The sequence below is a fragment of the Danio aesculapii genome, chromosome 5 (genome assembly GCF_903798145.1).
Source record: "Danio aesculapii chromosome 5, fDanAes4.1, whole genome shotgun sequence".
Classification (NCBI taxonomy): domain Eukaryota; kingdom Metazoa; phylum Chordata; class Actinopteri; order Cypriniformes; family Danionidae; genus Danio; species Danio aesculapii.
In genome coordinates this window covers 52,213,434-52,231,611 of record NC_079439.1, presented here as the reverse complement: position 1 = coordinate 52,231,611, position 18,178 = coordinate 52,213,434, and the positions used below count along the sequence as shown (strand labels likewise).

At 39.5% G+C, this 18,178-nt stretch overlaps 1 protein-coding gene across 1 annotated transcript in view; it reads left to right on the top strand.

Moving 5' to 3' along the window:
• The window catches only part of taf6 (TAF6 RNA polymerase II, TATA box binding protein (TBP)-associated factor), a 101,395-nt gene that overhangs the window by 41,009 nt on the left and 42,208 nt on the right, over positions 1–18,178 (top strand). The window contains exons 6-8 of the mRNA XM_056457147.1: positions 3,500–3,619; positions 3,931–4,046; positions 5,751–5,828. Coding sequence (XP_056313122.1) covers positions 3,500–3,619; positions 3,931–4,046; positions 5,751–5,828 — 314 coding nt within the window. The remainder of the gene's footprint in view (positions 1–3,499; positions 3,620–3,930; positions 4,047–5,750; positions 5,829–18,178) is intronic.

Sequence of the window (18,178 nt, the reverse complement as noted above, 5' to 3'; positions counted from 1 at the left end):
GGATACCTCTCCTATCCAAGCAACTATGAATGATCTGCCGGTGTGATAAGACTCCAACCAGCACATACTGGTTTTAGTGTTGTGCATTGAGAAGAGGGTGGACAGTAGAATCTGGTGGTTCACCATATCAAAAGACAGGTCCTTTAAAAGCAGAATGGATGATTTAGAACCTGTTTTGACAATATGCAATGCTCCAGTGACCGAGAGTAGTGCAGCCTCAGTGGTATGTCCCCATTTGAAGCCTGATTGGTTTGCATCTAGCTGGTTATTGTTATTTTTTCAATAAATGGAAAGAAAGAGACTGATAAATAGGAGATAAATCCAGTTTTAAAAACACACCAAATCATTTCATGCATGTCACTCATTTTCAGTAAGCAATATAAATGTGCCTAATTGTTCTCAAATTCTCTGTGTGCTGTGAACTGGGAGGTGTTTATATGCTTTTTATATGCATGTTGCGCAACAGATTGTAGATTGTAAATTATAAAATTTATTATCAAACACCAGGTACCTCGAATCACACAAAGGTTATTTTCGTGGACCATGGTTTAAATTGGGCTTGATGTTTGGGGTTGAATTTCACACTTTGAAATGTGGGTCTCAGAGAGCAGATGGAGAAAGGGGAAATTTGTCCATCATGCTGACATTACTCAGAGAGTGATCGGTTTTCCTTTTTACTGTCGTTTATCTTTTTTGGGATATGGTGATGATTATTAGGGCTGCACGATATATCAAAAAAGTATATGCGATATCCATATTGCAGAGAGTTGCGATAATTTACAGATATTTTTGTGCCAAGCTATTGTGTTGCATGCAGAGGTTGTCCAAATTTGACCAATCAGATGAGTCCTTACTATATTTATACCTGCCTCCCATGTAGGTACTGTTCTGCTATTTGCTAGATCAAAGTTAATCTGGTCCCACATAGGTCAGAGCAGAGAGTGAAAATGTCAGGTGTAGCAGAAAATAGGGAAAATGACAGCAGCAAAAAGAACTTGTGCCTAAAAAGAACTGTAAATCTGAAATATGCCATTTTTTTCCTTTAAACGTGTCATATAAAGAATACCTGGGTATACCTAGGCATAGTCAAATACCGGTAATAGATCATATGGTATATGTAAATTAACATAGCAAGAGCCTCAAACTCCATTGATTCCACATTCGTGTGAAAGATTCACGAGTATAAAACCCCAGTGGACAAAAGACCAATAAGAACACAGAACAGACTGTTGCATGACTCATGGGGCACACCCTCATCGTTTGCATGTACTTTAGGTCTCACAGCATTTTGTGAGTTTAATTATATTTTAGTCTTTATCGACAACAGATCTTGTGTGCAAAATAGGTTAGCTCACTCTCTCCATGTAGGTAAAATAAACATCCACCCATTAAGTTAAAAAGAAATAGAGGCTATTACCAGCAATGCAAAAAACATTTTTTTGTATTTATGATAAATCACTTTGAGTTTAACTGCAGGTGCCACATGACATGCGTGCATGCTAAAGCCTGGTTTATACTTCTGCGTCAAGTGATCAGCGTGACCCAGGATGCATGCAACGCACGTAGCTGTGCAATCATACTTCTGCGCGCTGTTTCTGTTGCTCTGCAATAACACTTCCGAAACGCTAGTAGGTGTTTATGTTCCTCTGTGTCGAGTTTCTTCGCTGGTGTTTTGTTTTTTCTGAACGCTTCCTTAATGTACAAGTGGTTCAAACTCGCTCATTTTGAGGCAGGAACCGGCAGACAAGCAACAACTTTAACCATAAGGTGAACACAAAGCAACAGTCTCCATCCGGAGCTCCTTGTAAACAGTCGACACTTGTAAACAGTCGCTCCAACGGACTCGCGCGGCCCTCTGTCCCGCCCACACTAGTCAGCACTTCCAAGTCAAACAATCACAGAGCTTGCGATACGCGTCATTGCGACGTGTAGTTAATTTTTGGAGAGGCGCGCATCAGCGACGCGTCCTTGCGTCGGCTGCACTGTAGCATACGCGTGCACTTGACGCAGAAGTATAAAACAGCCTTAAGGGGAGACAGATTTGTCCGAGAAGTCCGCTTTCGGTATACAACACTCAATGGAGTACCTGGGGATGCAGCTCAGTCATCACACTGTTCATGGCACAGCCATTATGTCATTCATATAAATAATTGCCCACTTTTGAAATATATGTATTCTATTGTATTTTAAATTTGTGCGTTATATATTTCAGTATATAAGATTTCTTTTTTTTTTGACTTGCAAGTCAAATAATCTAACATTATATTGATGCATCCTGGGTAAAAATATAAGTGTAAACACTGTCTAAAATGTATGAATATGTCAAATTCTATTATTATCTTTGTGCGATATTAGAATATTAAGTAATTTTATGTTAATACTGTACATTTGCACCCATTATTATGGAACATTTTACAATAAAATGTAATAGTTTTGTAATAGCAAATATATATATCAGTTTGCATTTATATAATTTAATAACAATGTCATAGTTTTGCTTGTATTGTACATTCACATTGTACAGAAGAACAGCAGTTATTGTTGTTTTTAATTGACTGCTTCAGTTTTATTTCATTATTACTCTGTACTTCAATGTATTGTTTCAAATAATCAGTATTATTACATTTTAAAGGAACAGCATTTTAAAGCTACAATATCAGAAATTTTCATTTTTGATTAATGCAAATTTAGTAGTACAAATTACTACCAAGAGAAAATCAGGACAGACAGCAGTTCTTGTTAACTAAAATGTGATTCATTCCTTCATTCATTCATTTTTTTCCCCACCCTTTATTGTTCTGGGGTCGCCACAGTGGAATGAACTGTCAACTTATCCAGCATATGTTTTAAGCAGCCAATGCCTTTCCAGCTGCAACCCATAACTAGGAAACATCCATACACACTCTTTCACACGCATACAGTACGGACAATTTAGCTTAACCAGTTCACCTATACCACGTTTTTGAATTTGTGGAGAAAACCGGAGCACCCAGAGGAAACCCACGCAAACATGGGGAGAAAATACAAACTCCACACTGAAATGCCAACTGACAATTGACCTTTTTGCTGAAGTGATTGTGCTACCCTCTGCACCACCGTGCTGCCCACAAAATGTGATATTTCAATACATTTTTACAGTTAAACTTGAAACCCTAGGTTATTAGCACTTCATTTGGGTGACAGGTGGGGCACAGAACTCTTCCCTACCTCCAATGTCAGGAATGACAGAAACCGTTTGAGAAGCACTGCAACATGCAATTTGAATTTTTATGTTTGTTTAATTAGCTTTGATTAACAAACAACACCAAATATAAAATTATGGTGAAAAACAGCCAAGTTCTTATTCTTTTAGGTCTTAGTCTTTTTTGTCAGTAGTTTGGGCCAGTGTGATGGAAAATTATTTAGGGTGTTCTGTGCAAATATGTACATTAGTAGGCTTTTCCTAGCATATTGAGTAATAGAAAATGTGATTTCCTTACCCTTTCTCTTCTTTTTTCAGCCTCTAAAGAGCAGCAGAAGGCAGAGTCCACAGAGCCGCTCAAAGCTGTCAAACCTGGACAGGAAGACGAAGGCTTTATTCAAGCCAAGGGTCAGGGTGCAGTTTCTGCTGATGTCAAAGGTCAGAAATTAGTTTAGTAAAGAATTAAATTCAATTCATCTTTATTTCTGTAGCGCCTTTACAATGTAGATTGTGTCAAAGCAACTTAACATAGGAGTTCAAGTAAATTAAACTCTGTCAGTTTAGTTTATTTCAGTGTGGTTTAATTTTTACTGCTGAAAGTCCAAACACTGAAGACCAAATCCATCGATGCACAGCTCCACAAGTCCCAAATAAAGCAAGCCAGTGGCGAGGAACAAAACTTTTGTGTTTTAGTGGATTATTCTGCTGACTTTACAACCATTTTCACATTTTTTTCTTTGGCATTTCAGGAAAGGAGAAGATGCGGATGAAACCACGTAGCACACATGAGCTCTCTGTGGAGCAGCAGTTGTACTATAAAGAAATTACTGAAGCCTGTGTGGGATCCTGTGAAGCTAAAAGAGCGGTATGTGTTTATTTGTATTTTTACAGGTCTACAACAAATTTAGGTTAATTGTGATTAAATTGAAGACATTTGCTGCCCATTAAACTACATTTATCATTTAATGTCATTAAAGGTCATACTACATATCATGTATAGAGCTATAAATTCATAACAATTATCTCTGAAATCGATTCTATCTTAGTTTAACCTTTAACCTTTGGAAAGGGTACCCTTTTTGTATTTTTACAGGTTTACAACAATTTTTTTATACCAGTTAATTGTGATCAAATTGAAGACATTTGCTGCCCATTAAACTACATTTATCATTTAATGTCATTAAAGGGCAAACTACATATCATATATAGAGCTATAAATTCATAACAATTCTCTCTGAAATTGATTCTGATCTTATTATAACCTTTAACCTTTGGAAAGGGTACACAAAAAGTGGTACATAACATTTTGCTTTTTTTTGTACCTTTGACAGTGGAAATTGAATATAAAGAGCGTACCATGCCATACTATACAGAACTGTACCACTGAGTGGAAATGGCCTATTACAAGACACTTTGATAACTGTACAGCTTGGTTGCAACCTCAGTTGAGGGGGTACTGAAAAAAGTACTAAGTGTTGTACAAACGTCTGTGAGATATTTGAAAGAAATAAGGCACTGGGATCTTAGCATTTTAGATCTAGTCATTCTTAACAACTTTGACTGAACCAATATTGTCAATAAAACTGTTCATTACATACAACCTCAAATTTAAATAATGATGTGAATTGAAACGGGTGATGTAATGTTCGAGCATAAGGGTGCCCATGAGTGCACATGGCACACCATGAGGAGCTGTGGATGCAAGGCTTGTGGTGCCTGTCGTGGTGGCAATCCACGAACCTGGTGGTGGACATTAGAAATAAGCTGTCGGATGCTGTCAAGCTGATGGAGGAGTCCTACCAGCCTTGGTTGACCTGTAGGACTACCAAGACAGCTGATGGGTACCAACAAGCCAAGCATGCTGCAGCTTGGGCAGTCGCAGCAGCAAAAACTTGGGCCTAGGAAGAGTTCGGGAAGACCATGGAGGAAGACTACAGGTCAGCCAAAAATATTCTGGCAAACTGTTCTACGTCTCAGAACAGGGGAAGCAGTTCCACACCATCCCTGCTTACAGCAGAAATGGCAAGCTGTTGACCTCGGCTGGGGATGGATGTCAGATGGTATACCCAAGCTAAAGTCTCTGGGGTAGTTTCCAAGCTCCACAGTGCAAAACAGCTGGGGTGGATGAGATGCACCCTACGAACCTCAAGTCTGTGTTCCTTGTGGCATTCTGTGGGGGGTGGTCTTGGAGGATGGGGTCCGAACCTCTTTCTTAAAGGCTGTCCGGTCCCTGTATGAACAGAGCAAGCGATTGGTTCCTATTGCAAACATACAAAGCCATATATTGGAGAAAAAAACTAAGCTCAGAATCAATTAAAGAGAAAGTCTCATTGCATTCAGAAAATTGTGAAACGCATTGTAGTTTTGTGAGCTGATAGCCTCATGGGCAGTTTTCTGACCTATAGCATTTAAAATTTTGGTTCAGATTTTTGTTCCTAATCCCAATATAAAATGTTTTATTGCAATTTGTTGCATTAAAGATGTTTTTGATTTTTTTTACCACTTGTGTATGCATGTAGGCCATGATCCATTTTTATTTGTATTTATGTCAATGTGATTACTCTACCAGGAGGCACTGCAGAGCATAGCCACCGACCCAGGGCTGTACCAAATGCTGCCAAGGTTCAGTACTTTCATCTCGGAGGGTGTGAGTACATTCATGGCTACTTATATTTGCAACAATTGTTGTTTTAACCAGTGTAAAATGAATACAACCAGTACAATACTTTTACAGGCACATACAGATTCTTACGTGTGTGTGTGTGTGTGTGTGTGTGTGTGTATGCTTCGGTTTTGCTAAATAATGCAGACTAGCAATGCTTTAGAGGATTTCAATTTCAAAAGCATTTGTGTTTTATGTATATTCAATTCAATTCAATTCACCTTTATTTGTATAGCGTTTTTACAATGTAGATTGTGGTCATAGTAAACAGGAACAGTGTAGTTCAGTTTTTAGTGCAGAGCTGCAGTCTCAGCGGCGGAGGCTGGAAGCTAGCCTCAGCGAAGACTCATCTGTCCCTGGAGCGTCACAGGAATCAGTCTCATGTTATTCACTCCTCCATGACCCCCACAGTAGCTGCTCAGGATACGGCCTGGTCCAGGATATGGAAATCTTGGGATCATCTCGTCGTTGGTCTTGAATCGAATCAGTGACTCTGCATAGTCTGAGGGCCTCGGGAAGAGTATCCCCAGGTGGAAATGGAGAATAAAGAGAATAATTAGCGTAGCTGCTGTTCCTAGTGTATATAAACAAGGTACAGAAACCTGTGTGGAAGCTCGCTAAGTGGTGCACTGAGTGTATGCTTTACTAAACAGATAGGTCTTCAATCTAGTTTTGAATTGGGAGAGTGTGTCTGAGCCTCGGACATTATCAAGAAGGCTATTCCAGAGTTTAGGAGCTATAAATGAGAAGGTTTGACCTCCATTACTCGACTTTGCTATTCTAGGTACTACCAGAAGCCCTGAGTTTTGAGATCTTAAAGAACGAGTTGGATTGTAGCGAGACAGAAGGTTGGTTAGATAAACAGGAGCTAGATTATTTAAAGCTTTATATGTAAGAAGCAATATTTTAAATTCAATACGAAACTTAACAGGCAGCCACTGTAAGGAGGATAAAATTGGTGTGATGTGATCAAATTTTGTAGACCTGGTAAGAACTCTGGCAGCTGCATTTTGTACTAATTGAAGTTTGTTAATAGAGGATGCTGGGCAGCCAGCAAACAGTGCATTACAGTAGTCCAGCCTAGAAGTCATAAAAGCATGGACTAGCTTTTCTGCATCTGAGATGGATAGTATACTTCGTAACTTAGCAATATTTCTCAGATGAAAGAAAGCAGTTTTTGTGACATGGGATGTATGATTTTTTAAAAGTTAAATTGCTGTCTAATATGACATCCAGATCTTTTATAGTAGAGCTAACGCTAACTTTGTATCCCTGTAATTGTAGGTCGAGTTGTGAGATCTGCTGTGTATAGGATTTAGGCCCAATAAGTAATAATTCTGTTTTGTCTGAGTTTAAGAGAAGATAATTGTTGGTCATCCAGTCCTTAACATCTTTAGTACACTCAGTTAGCTTGGACAGTTTAGACATCTCGTCAGGTTTAGTTGAAATTTATAATTGAGTATCATCTGCATAGCAGTGAAAGCTGATCCCATGTCTTCTAATAATGTCTCCCAGGGGTAGCATGTATATTGTAAACAGCAAAGGGCCTGAAACTGATCCTTGAGGCACCCCATACTTTACTGGGCTGACTTGTGAAGGCTGCCCATTAATATTCACAAACTGGTAACGGTTAGCTAAGTATGACTTAAACCATTGTAGAGCCTGTCCCTGGACACCTGTAGACTTTAAGCGATTTATGAGGATACCGTGGTCAATTGTGTCAAATGCCGCACTAAGATCGAGTAAAACTAATAGCGAGATGCACCCTTAGTCAGCAGCTAAGAGTAAATGGTTGGTTATTTTCACTAATGCAGTTTCTGTACTGTGATGAGCTCTGAAACCCGACTAAAACACACTAAAGAAGAGTTGATAACGTTAAGAAGAGGTTCTCCTATAACAGGTAGCAATTCTTTTTAGTAATTTAGTTGGAATTGAGTCCAACATACACGTATCTGGTTTACAGCTATTTATAATTTTTCTAGCTCTTCCTGTTCTATGATTTTGAAGCACTGTAGGTTATTTTGATTCGGTGGGATGTTAACTGGACCTGATGTATAAGGCGGTGCAAAAAGTTTAATATCTCCTATTTTCTGTCTAAAGCCTTCTATTTTATCACTGAAATAATTCATGAAGTCATCACTACTAATTTGCGGTGGAACATTTTGTTCCAAAGATGACCGATTATTTGTTAATTTAGCGATGGTGTTAAATAAGAATCTAGGATTGTTATGATTATTTTCTATCAGTTTGCGGAGGTGCTCAGCCCTGGCAGATTTTAAAGCCCTCCCATAGCTGGACATACTGTCTTTGTACACAATTCTAAAAACTTCTAAATTAGTTTTTTTTTCATTTACATTCCAGGGCACGGGTTGCTGTTTTGAGAGCGCAGGTATGACTATTATACCGTGGTGTAGTTTTATTCTCTCTAGCCTTTTTTAGTTTGATGGGTGCCACAGTATTTAGAGTGCTAGTAAAGATGGCATCCATACTGCTAGTTACTACATCAAGGTCATTTGCGTTTGTGGGTGCATTTCGAAATATCAGGTAAGTTATTTATAAATTCATCTTTGGTGGATGGAACAATAGTTCTACTAGCGCGATATATTGGAGCAGATCTGCTAATTTCAGGTAAACACAGCTTAAATAGTAAGAGGTAGTGGTCTGTAGTATCATCACTTTGCGCTATAATGTCTACATCAATGACCTCAATTCCATAAGACAGAATTAGATCTAGTGTATGCTTTAAGCGATGGGTTGGACCAATAACGTTTTGCTTTATCCCTAGTGAATGTAGCAAATCCATAAACCCATAAATCCGAGCCCTAATGTGTCGTTAGTGTCATCTATGTGGATGTTAAAGTCTCCTACAATTAGTATTTTATCAGTTTTAACTAGTAATTCAGAGATAAAATCAGAAAACTCTTTTAGAAAATTGACAAAGGGTCCTGGGGGTCTATATATGGTGATTAGAGCGAGAGATAACATGCATAGTTTTTGGCTTAGGAGACCAAGCTTTATGAAATTTGTATTTTCACTTTTTAGTTGTTTTTCTGGTTTAATTCTTAATAGATTATTTCTGGAGCACACAGTACGTTTATTTCTTGATCTAATAATACGAGGAATAGACACAGTCTCTATGGGGTTAGTCAGGTATGCATTACTGTTATTTGTGTGGGACGAATAGGAATCTATATGGCTAATTTGTGAATTTTGTGAATTTTTACTCACTAGTCGGATAGAGCGAAGTAAACTGGAAATGTTGTCTGACATGAGTTCAGCTCCAGCTCGACTGGGGTGCAGCTCGTCAGCCCGGAAAAACCTAGGACACTCCCAGAAAAGATTACAGTTATTAGCAAAGAGCAATTTCTGTTCTTCACACCATGTTAATAGCCATTCATTCAGAGCAAAAAGTCTACTGAACCTTTCATTTCCTCGGCAGTAGGTAGGAAGCAGTCCAAAAACGATGATCTGCGTAGCGGGCGAGGTGCGTCGAACCGTCTCGATCAGGCTCCTGAAGTCCTTCTTCAGGATCTCCGTCTGCCGAAACCCGGTGTCGTTTGTCCCCACGTGGAGGACGATGGCACCGAGGCTCTCGGCAGCGCTCAGGATAGTAGGTATCTGTGCAGAAATATTCTTAAGCAGAAAGTGTGTACTTTGTTACCTTTGGAGGAAGCGGAGCGGACGTGGCGCACGATTGATATGCCGATGATGGCCACATCGCGACCCGTCTCGCGGAGAGGGGCGAAGGGGTTCTCCGTGGGGATCTCGGAACACCGGAGGAGGAGACGTTCTGCCCCGGGACCGACGCCTGGGAGAGCCGCTCCCTCGCTGCGCTGGGCCTGGACAGAGAAACACGCGGGGTTGAGGAAGACGGAGTATCGTGGTTTTATTGTACACTTACATCAGACGAGCGAATAACGGGTTCGAGCAAAGGCCGGAGTCGCCCTCGCTTTGTCTCGTGGGAGCGAATCTGGCACTCCACTGCTTCCAGCTCCAGCTCCAATGCCTCCATCGATGCTTCACCTGCACTCAAGGACGGACACGCAAGCGACATTGTACAATGTGAAGAGCAAAGCCAGTAAGTGAGAAAATAAGTGAATGAAAGAGGTCGGTAGCTTTAGCTGACCAGCGGTGCTAGCAGGCTAAAGCTACAAACGACAGGCGGATGCTCGAGAGACAGAAGGTTTGAAAGTAGATTTGTTTGTATAAGTGTGTTAAGGAATTGTTCACCCTAAGTAGGAGAGACAAATATTTAGCGAATGAGGAGGTATTTTATGATAAAAATGTAAATTGCGAGTCTAAACACCAAACACACACAACGAGGCTACCGAGGCTACCGTCCAGTGACAGTGACGTCATTCGAGCATGCGTCACTTTGCATAAGCTAATGCAGGGGTCACCAATCTCGGTCCTGGAGGGCTGGTGTCCCTGCAGGGTTTAGCTCCAGCTTGCCTCAACGCACCTGCCTGGATGTTTCAAGTATACCTAGTAAGACCTTGATTAGCTTGTTCAGGTGTGTTTGATTAGGGTTGGAGCTAAAATCTGCAGGACACCGGCCCTCCAGGAACAACTTTGGTGACCCCTGTGCTAATGCAAAGAAATATGTCTGTAATCTAGTTCTAAAGTGACAGAGTGTGTCTGCATCCCGAACTGTGCTAGGAAGGCTGTTCCAGAGTTTAGGTGCCAGATATGAAAAAAATCTACCGCTACAGTTCTACAGTTGATTTTGATATTCTGGGAATAATCAATTGTCCCAAATTAATTGAGCGTAGTGGACATGAGGGGCTGTAATGCACCAGGAGCTCCCTCAAATACTGGGGAGCAAAGCCGTTCAGGGCTTTGTTGGTAGTCAGTAAAATAAAAAGTAAAAACTAGCTTAAGTTTGTTAATTAGGCCAACAGGGCAACTGTAACGCATTACAATAGTCTAAATTAGAGGTCATGAAAGCATGAATAAGTTTTTGCACATTAAACATTGATAGAATATGTTGAAGTTTGGTAACATTTTTAAGGAGAAAATATGCAGTTTTACAGATGCTTGAAATCTGGCCTTCAAACAAATATCAAAAATCTATTAAAAATCACCCCCAAATTTTTCACTGAAGATGAGGACTGAACTGAGAATCTATCAAGGGTTTTACCATGTACTGTGTTTTTGCGTGTAAGGTTTTTGGGTCCAATACGCAAGACATCGGTTTATCTGAATTTAGAAATAAGAAGTTATTAGTCGTCCAATTTTTAATATCAGCTATACAATCTGTTAATTTTGTACATTCATACTAGTTATCAGGTTGAGAGGAGATATAATGTTGTGTATCATCAACATAACAGTGGAAGCTAACTCATGTATTTTAATGATATCACTTAGTGGTAGCATAGTGTGAACAGTAAGGGACCAAGAACTGAGCCTTGTGGTACCCAACACTGTACTTTTGATCTGTATGATGCCTTTTCGTTAACTGATACAAATTGATAACGTTCAGATAGATAAAACCTGAACCAGGCCAATGCAGTTTCTGTAAAAGCAACATAATATTCAAGCCTATAAAGGAGAATATTATGATTGATTTTGTCAAATGTAGCACTGAGGTCCAATAACACTAAAAGAGAACTGCAACCACGTTCAGATGACAGGGGAAGGTCATTTGTAACTCTTAGGAGTGCTGTTTCTGTGCTATGAAGAGCTCACAGTTCATGTCAGAGCAAACGAGAATCATGAAGTCAAAACAACTGCCTGAAGAGCTCAGAGACTGAATTGTGGCAAGGCACAGATCTGGCCAAGGTTTCAAAATAATCTGCTACATTTAAGGTTCCTTATGGCCCGTTTCCACTGAGTGGTACGGTATGGTATGGTTCAGTTTGGTACGCTTTTATGGCCGTTTCCACTGTCAAAAGGCGTACCGAACCAAACCGTACTGTACCACTTTTTCGGCACCCTTTCGAAAGGGTACCAAACACGCGAAAGGGTACCAAAAGGCGGAGCTAGATGCGCAGCTGAACGCTATTGATTTACAGAGAGGCGTCATTCGCTTACGCAACAAGCTAAAATGAAAACAAAAAACCCACCATGTTTAAAATACACGCACAGCCGACGAGCCGAGACATTACAGTGGAATGATATATACATATAATAACGAGCCATGGTCGACCTGGGCTCAAACAAACCTTGTCGTCAAACATGAACAAACTGCCTTGTTTAACTATTATTGTTATTATCACCGTTTGGACTAATATGAACTGGGAATGATGGAGTTACTCTCTAACAGAGGCTACATGTGCTGCTGAAGATTACAGACACAGATGAGAGGTTTTCACTGACTGGACTATATTTTGGGTTGTTTTTGAACCTAAATACGGACAAAATGTCTGCTGTGTGTGTTCTTCTGTAGGTGATAACATATCAGAGACTGTAAGGGGCTGTGTATATATATATATATATATATATATATATATATATATATATATATATATATATATATATATATATATATATATGTATATATGTTCATTTTAGTAATTTGATATAATTACAGACGTTACAGTAGTCTGTTTCGCACTGTCATTGATCTGCTGTTATAATCAACTCATGTTCATAGAAAAGTTAGTAATAAACATTTATACAGAAGTATTTATGTGTGTAAAGCATCTGTTTTGTGGAAATTGTGACGCTTTGCGCCGGATAGCCAGTGAAAAAAGAGCTTCGAGACGATAATATCATTTTACACTCAAACCTATATAGTCAGCCTCCATCAGCGTCACAAGAATTACAATTCAAACCACAAAATAAAAGTAAACAATATTTAAAAGTAGAGCATTTTGAGGGGAAGAGCAGCGCACACACTCCTTTCTCCCTCTCTTCACACATGCAGACTGCCTCCCGCAGCGCACACGCTGGGGGGTTGTTGTGCAGCTCTTAAAGGGGAACACACATACATAATGTGATACATACACATAGTAGTGGACGTTACAGATTCCCCCTGGAGAGAAAAGGCTGTCCCCTGCCGTACACAACATAAGGACAACATTTGTATGTTCAACTCCATACATGGAAACTGAATTACAAAAAACCCTGTTCAATGTCACACATACAAGGGCATATACTAACATACATGTTAGTGAAATTCACACATTACTCTGTATGCTTATAAAGGTCATTCTTTAACAAAGGAGTGCAACAAAACATTTCTGTTAGTAGATGAACATTAGTAACAACTTTATTAAACGTATCAAAAACATACAACGAAATATAGGTAAGTATATATACTCATAGTACCATAAACTCCCATATAACAATAACATCTACCGCCTAAAGTCAAGTCTATTAGTATGATAGTCATTCGTCCTTTTCTTTTGTGACCAACCTGTGGTAACTCTTGGAGCATGTCTAGGTCTTAAATCATAACAATAATTTTTCTGAGTATTATCAGTGTCATGGGGATCATGTGTACGAGTGTCAAAGTTAACAACAGGGGCAAAATCATGTCTGTCACACGTGGATATCATATCATCAGTGTCAGTCAAGTGGTCAATATCAACATTTGATGCATCAGGTAATCAAGAGTTTACATTTTGGGATAGAAACACATTGTCTACATCAAGTATGTATGAGTCATATGAAAAACCATCTCGCTCATGTACTCTATTGTCAGGTCTGGAATGAAAAGGTTTCATGTTTACAACATGAAAAACACCAACATCCTCCCCTGTATCCAGCTTTCGGAGTCTGTAGTTTACGTCAGACAAAACTTGGAACAACACAGTAAGGACCAGAATAAAGTGGTGCTAACTTTGAAAATGCTAACTCTGAAATTTGCTAACGCATCACAATTTGGGTGTGTTTTTACTTTGACAAGGTCACCGATTGAATAATAAACACAACGTCTTTTCTTGTCATAGTGTACCTTTCTCTTTGAGTGACTAACTTCCAAGCTCGCTTTCGCATGTTCATGAGCTTCTCTTAATGAAGACTGCAACTGTTCCAGGTAAGGAACGTCAATTTCAAGCAGTTTTAGGTTTAGAGCTTTCAGCCATTGGGACTTGCCAATATCCCCAAGAAAGGTCAATTGTTGTCAGGAATTTCTCTCTGGAAAGGAAATCCAGGGACTCATCAACTCTCGGTAATGGATATGAATCTTTAACGGTAAGTTGATTCAATCCATGGTAATCAACACAAAAACGTGGTTCACCACATGGTTTTTGAACAATGACAACAGGGGCAGCCATGGTCCCACTGCAGGTTCAATGATTCCTTCACTTAGCATCTTCCCTATTTGTTCTTCAATCAACTGTTTTTTAGCGGGAGAAGTTCTATAAGGGGGTAAGTTAACCGATTTTTCAGTTCCTGTGTCAATGTGGTGTTCAACTAACTTAGTATGTCCTAAGCGTCCATGAAAAAGATCAAAAAATGTCCCAAGCAGTTCTGTCATATGTTCTTTTTCAGAAAGACCTAAACAAGCTTCATCCATTTTTTTGAGAAAGCAAAGAAGATGAGACATCCATGAGGAACAGGCTACTTCTTGATTCATTTATGTCACTTCCCTCCATTTCGTCAACAATCAAGGGATTGTTTCCAATTACAACTGTTCTTGAAGGAACATGAATAGAGACTGACGCACGTTGCATGAAATCCATACCAAGGACCAAGGTAGATGGCAAATGTGAAACAACGGCAAAACGGTGATAGAAGCGCTGTCACATGAATCCAAAATTCAACCAAGTAATGCCAACAGGATTGCAAGTGCTACCAACAGCCAGCAAAATTGGTGAAGTAGTCCTTGGTGTAATGTTAGCAGTCAATTTGGGGTGAGTTTGAACAATATCAGCTTGAATAGCCGAAAGAGATGCACCAGTGTCTAAAGTAGCTTCTAACACTTGGCAACTCAGATTGATTTTCACTTTAAATGGACTGTTCCAGAAAGAAGGAGATACAGTGTCTTCAACATGACTAAGAACATGTAGAAAGAAATCATTTTCATCAGACAAATGAGGCGAAGTCATTTCCTGGAGAGAGGATTGCCTCTGCGAATCATTCTCCCTCCTCTGGAGTTTCCAGAGTGCCTGCCAGAGCAGTCTCCATCACTTGCAGCACCTTGTTCAGGTAAGTTTGAACTTCCAGAAAGAGTAGGCATTGTCTGAGCATCCATAGGTTCAACATATTCTGAGTTTGCCTCAAAAAATTTGTTACATCGCGGACAAGTATGCTTAGTGAAGCCAGGAAGCAAGCATTTAAAGCAGTGAGTTTCCCTGTTCGTCTTTGTTTTGTCTCTCACTGTGACAGGAAGACATGCACCCGAGCCCAAGACAACATGAAGCTCATGAGCTCTAAGAAGGAGATCCATACCAGAGAACACAGAAGTACCATAGAGTGAAATTCTGTGTGCTTAAAAATTAAGTCTACTTGTTCACATTCGGCTTGTGGAGTTTTCAGTTTCTTGAATTCACTTAACATATGAGCCACAAAAGTAGGAAAAGGCTCGTCAGAAGTTTGAAAATGGTCTAAAATACCTCTCATTATCTGTTCTTGGTTGTCAGATGGAAGAAAAACTGTCTTGAACAACTCACAGAAATGTGTCCATGAATTAACATGTGAGCTTAGGACAGAAAACCATTTCTTTGGTTCCTTCCCCAAAAAACGAGGTAGGTCAAGGAGAATTTGTGCATCAGTTAAGTCAAATGAAGTTCTGTAAACATTGACAGACTGTAACCAATCTTCAGGATGCACACGGCCATTACCCGTAAACACAGGTGGCTCCAGTTTTGACTGGTAAAGCACAGATGCCAGAATTCTACTTGTACTGGACATGTCAGAAGGATTTGATTTGGGAGAGAAAGTTACATTTGATGGGCAAGCGTCAACAGTATGCATACCTTGATATGGCACACGATCCGCAGGAATGTGTGGAGTAGAGGTGGCAATTGGAGAAAACTTCGCTTTTTGCCCTGTTGTTAAGCCAACTTCTCTAGGCCCCAAACGTCTCAACACTTTCTACTGCAAGTCAAGGGAATCATTTAGACATTTATGCAAATCTGAAACTTCAGCTGTTAGGACCTCAATTTGAGTTTCTAGACTTTGTTTTCTTAACCTCTGCTTCTGTCTAGAGGAAGGACCAGTTAAAGGGTAAATAAAGTCATCATTAATGTCAGGATAACTAGCCATATTGGTAAGTGTAGTCACTTAAACGAGACAATGTAACTGCTAAACAGTAGAAAATGTAAAGCGTGTGACAGAATAATTGAAAGAAAATTAAATATACCCAATATCTGTTTCAAACAGTGCAACACAGAATTAAACAGGTCAAACAAATATTATTCAAATGTCACAGTGTACAAGTTTTTTTGTATAGAAAGTGCACTAATGGTGACTTGAGAACTGTGTATAGTTCAATGTAAGTCTGTTCAGTTCAATGTAAGTCTGTTCAGTTCAAAATGGGACAAAAAAGAGCCGAAATAGAACTAGTGGAGATTTTCCTTAAACAAAAACAGTTCAAGTTTGTTGTATTGGAGCAGTTGAAATATGCACAAGCACCAAAAATATCCAAAACAATCCACAAAACAACGAATGTCCACTGAAATGTGATGGTTTTGCAAAAAAAAATCCAAGGGCAATTAAATTAGTCTCCTTTTAGTCTTTGATAGAGAAAAAAATGAAATTCATGCAAAATATTCTTCACAAGACCGCAAAGTCTTCAGTCATTACAAAAATGAGCTCTCAGATGCACAAAACGGAGTAATAATCAAAGTTAAGGTGGTTAACAGAGCACAAACCGCAAACTAGGGTCCAGCATCGCAGAGGACATGTCCAGACAGGTGCACAATAGCTTTTGCTAGCTTTAGCTAATCTTACCATGCCTTGCATCAGTAGCGTTGAGTGAAACTTCCAGAAAACTTTAAGTAATGTCCATGAAAAGACAAAATTTGAACAGTTCTGTAGAAATAAATGCAGAATCAGTTGTTGGTTGTGACCTGGAACATTTTCGACAAAATCCGAGTCCAGAATTAGAAGTTCGGGCGCCAATTGTGATGCTTTGCGCCGGATAGCAAGTGAAAAAAAAGAACTTCGAGACGATAATATCATTTTAGACACAAACCTTTATAGTCAGCCTCCATCAGCGTCACAAGAATTACAATTCAAACCACAAAATAAAGTAAACAATATTTAAAAGTAGAGCATTTTGAGGGGAAGAGCAGCGCACACACTCCTTCTCCCTCTCCTAACACACGCAGACTGCCTCCCGCAGCGCACACGCTGGGGGGTTGGGGTGCAGCTCTTAAAGGGCAACACACATACATAATGTGATACATATACATAGTAGTGGACGTTAGAAAGTGCTTCTCATATGATATGTGAGCGACCTATACAGCTTTATTGTAGACATTTCCTCGAGTGAGAATGATGTCGACTGAAACTTTCTGTCGTACACCACGCCCACCAAAAGGGTACCCTTGGTAGTGAAAACGCAAGCTTGATAAAGGTGACCCGTACCGAACCGTACCATACCGTACCAGTCGGTGGACACGAGCCATAAGAGCAAAGTGGCCTTGATAATCCTTTAAGGGCCATGACCCAGCCCCCCCCCCCCCCTTTTTTTTTTTTTCTGCACCTCTGGTTGGAAATGTCAGAAAAATGGGTGAGTGTAGAATTTTTGTCAAGTGTACAATGGTAAAAGAGGGATTTGTTTGCATGAAAAAGGGGATATTCCTTAAGTGAACTACAGCTGATTTTCACAGTGGCAACAGAAACACAGATGCAGTGGAGATCTGAGTACGTTTACATGGGCATCAGTAATCGAATTATTTGCCTTGATCAGAATAAGACAATAATATGCTTAAGGTATTTACATAAGTTGCTTTTTGAATGTTCCTTTCATGATCCTGTTTTACATGTTATGACGCATAATTCGATTAACATCATTGCATCATTGCCACACTGTCCACGTTTACTCTGGAGTATCATGTAATTTCGGGTGTTTCATTTTTAATTTGTCAACTTTAACTTAGGACTGGACAATAATTCAATATCAATATATATCGTGATAGATTTTTTTTTCAATAACGCTGATGACTTTTAAATCTATTTCCAGTATTTCGATATAAATTTGCATATACATATTTAATTATATATAAGTTCCTATACATTATATCATTTATCACTGAATGACTTTCAGTTCTCAGCCGTCAGAAAGAGCGTGATGTCACTTGCGTGCTGACGTACATCACAGACACGCTGTCAGCGCTCAGCAGTTTGTTAAATAAGCTCTGTCGCAGAAAGTTTAAGCTACAAATTAGTAGCGACGAATTAGTTGATGAGAGAGGAAAGACTAATACAGTACTGTGGAA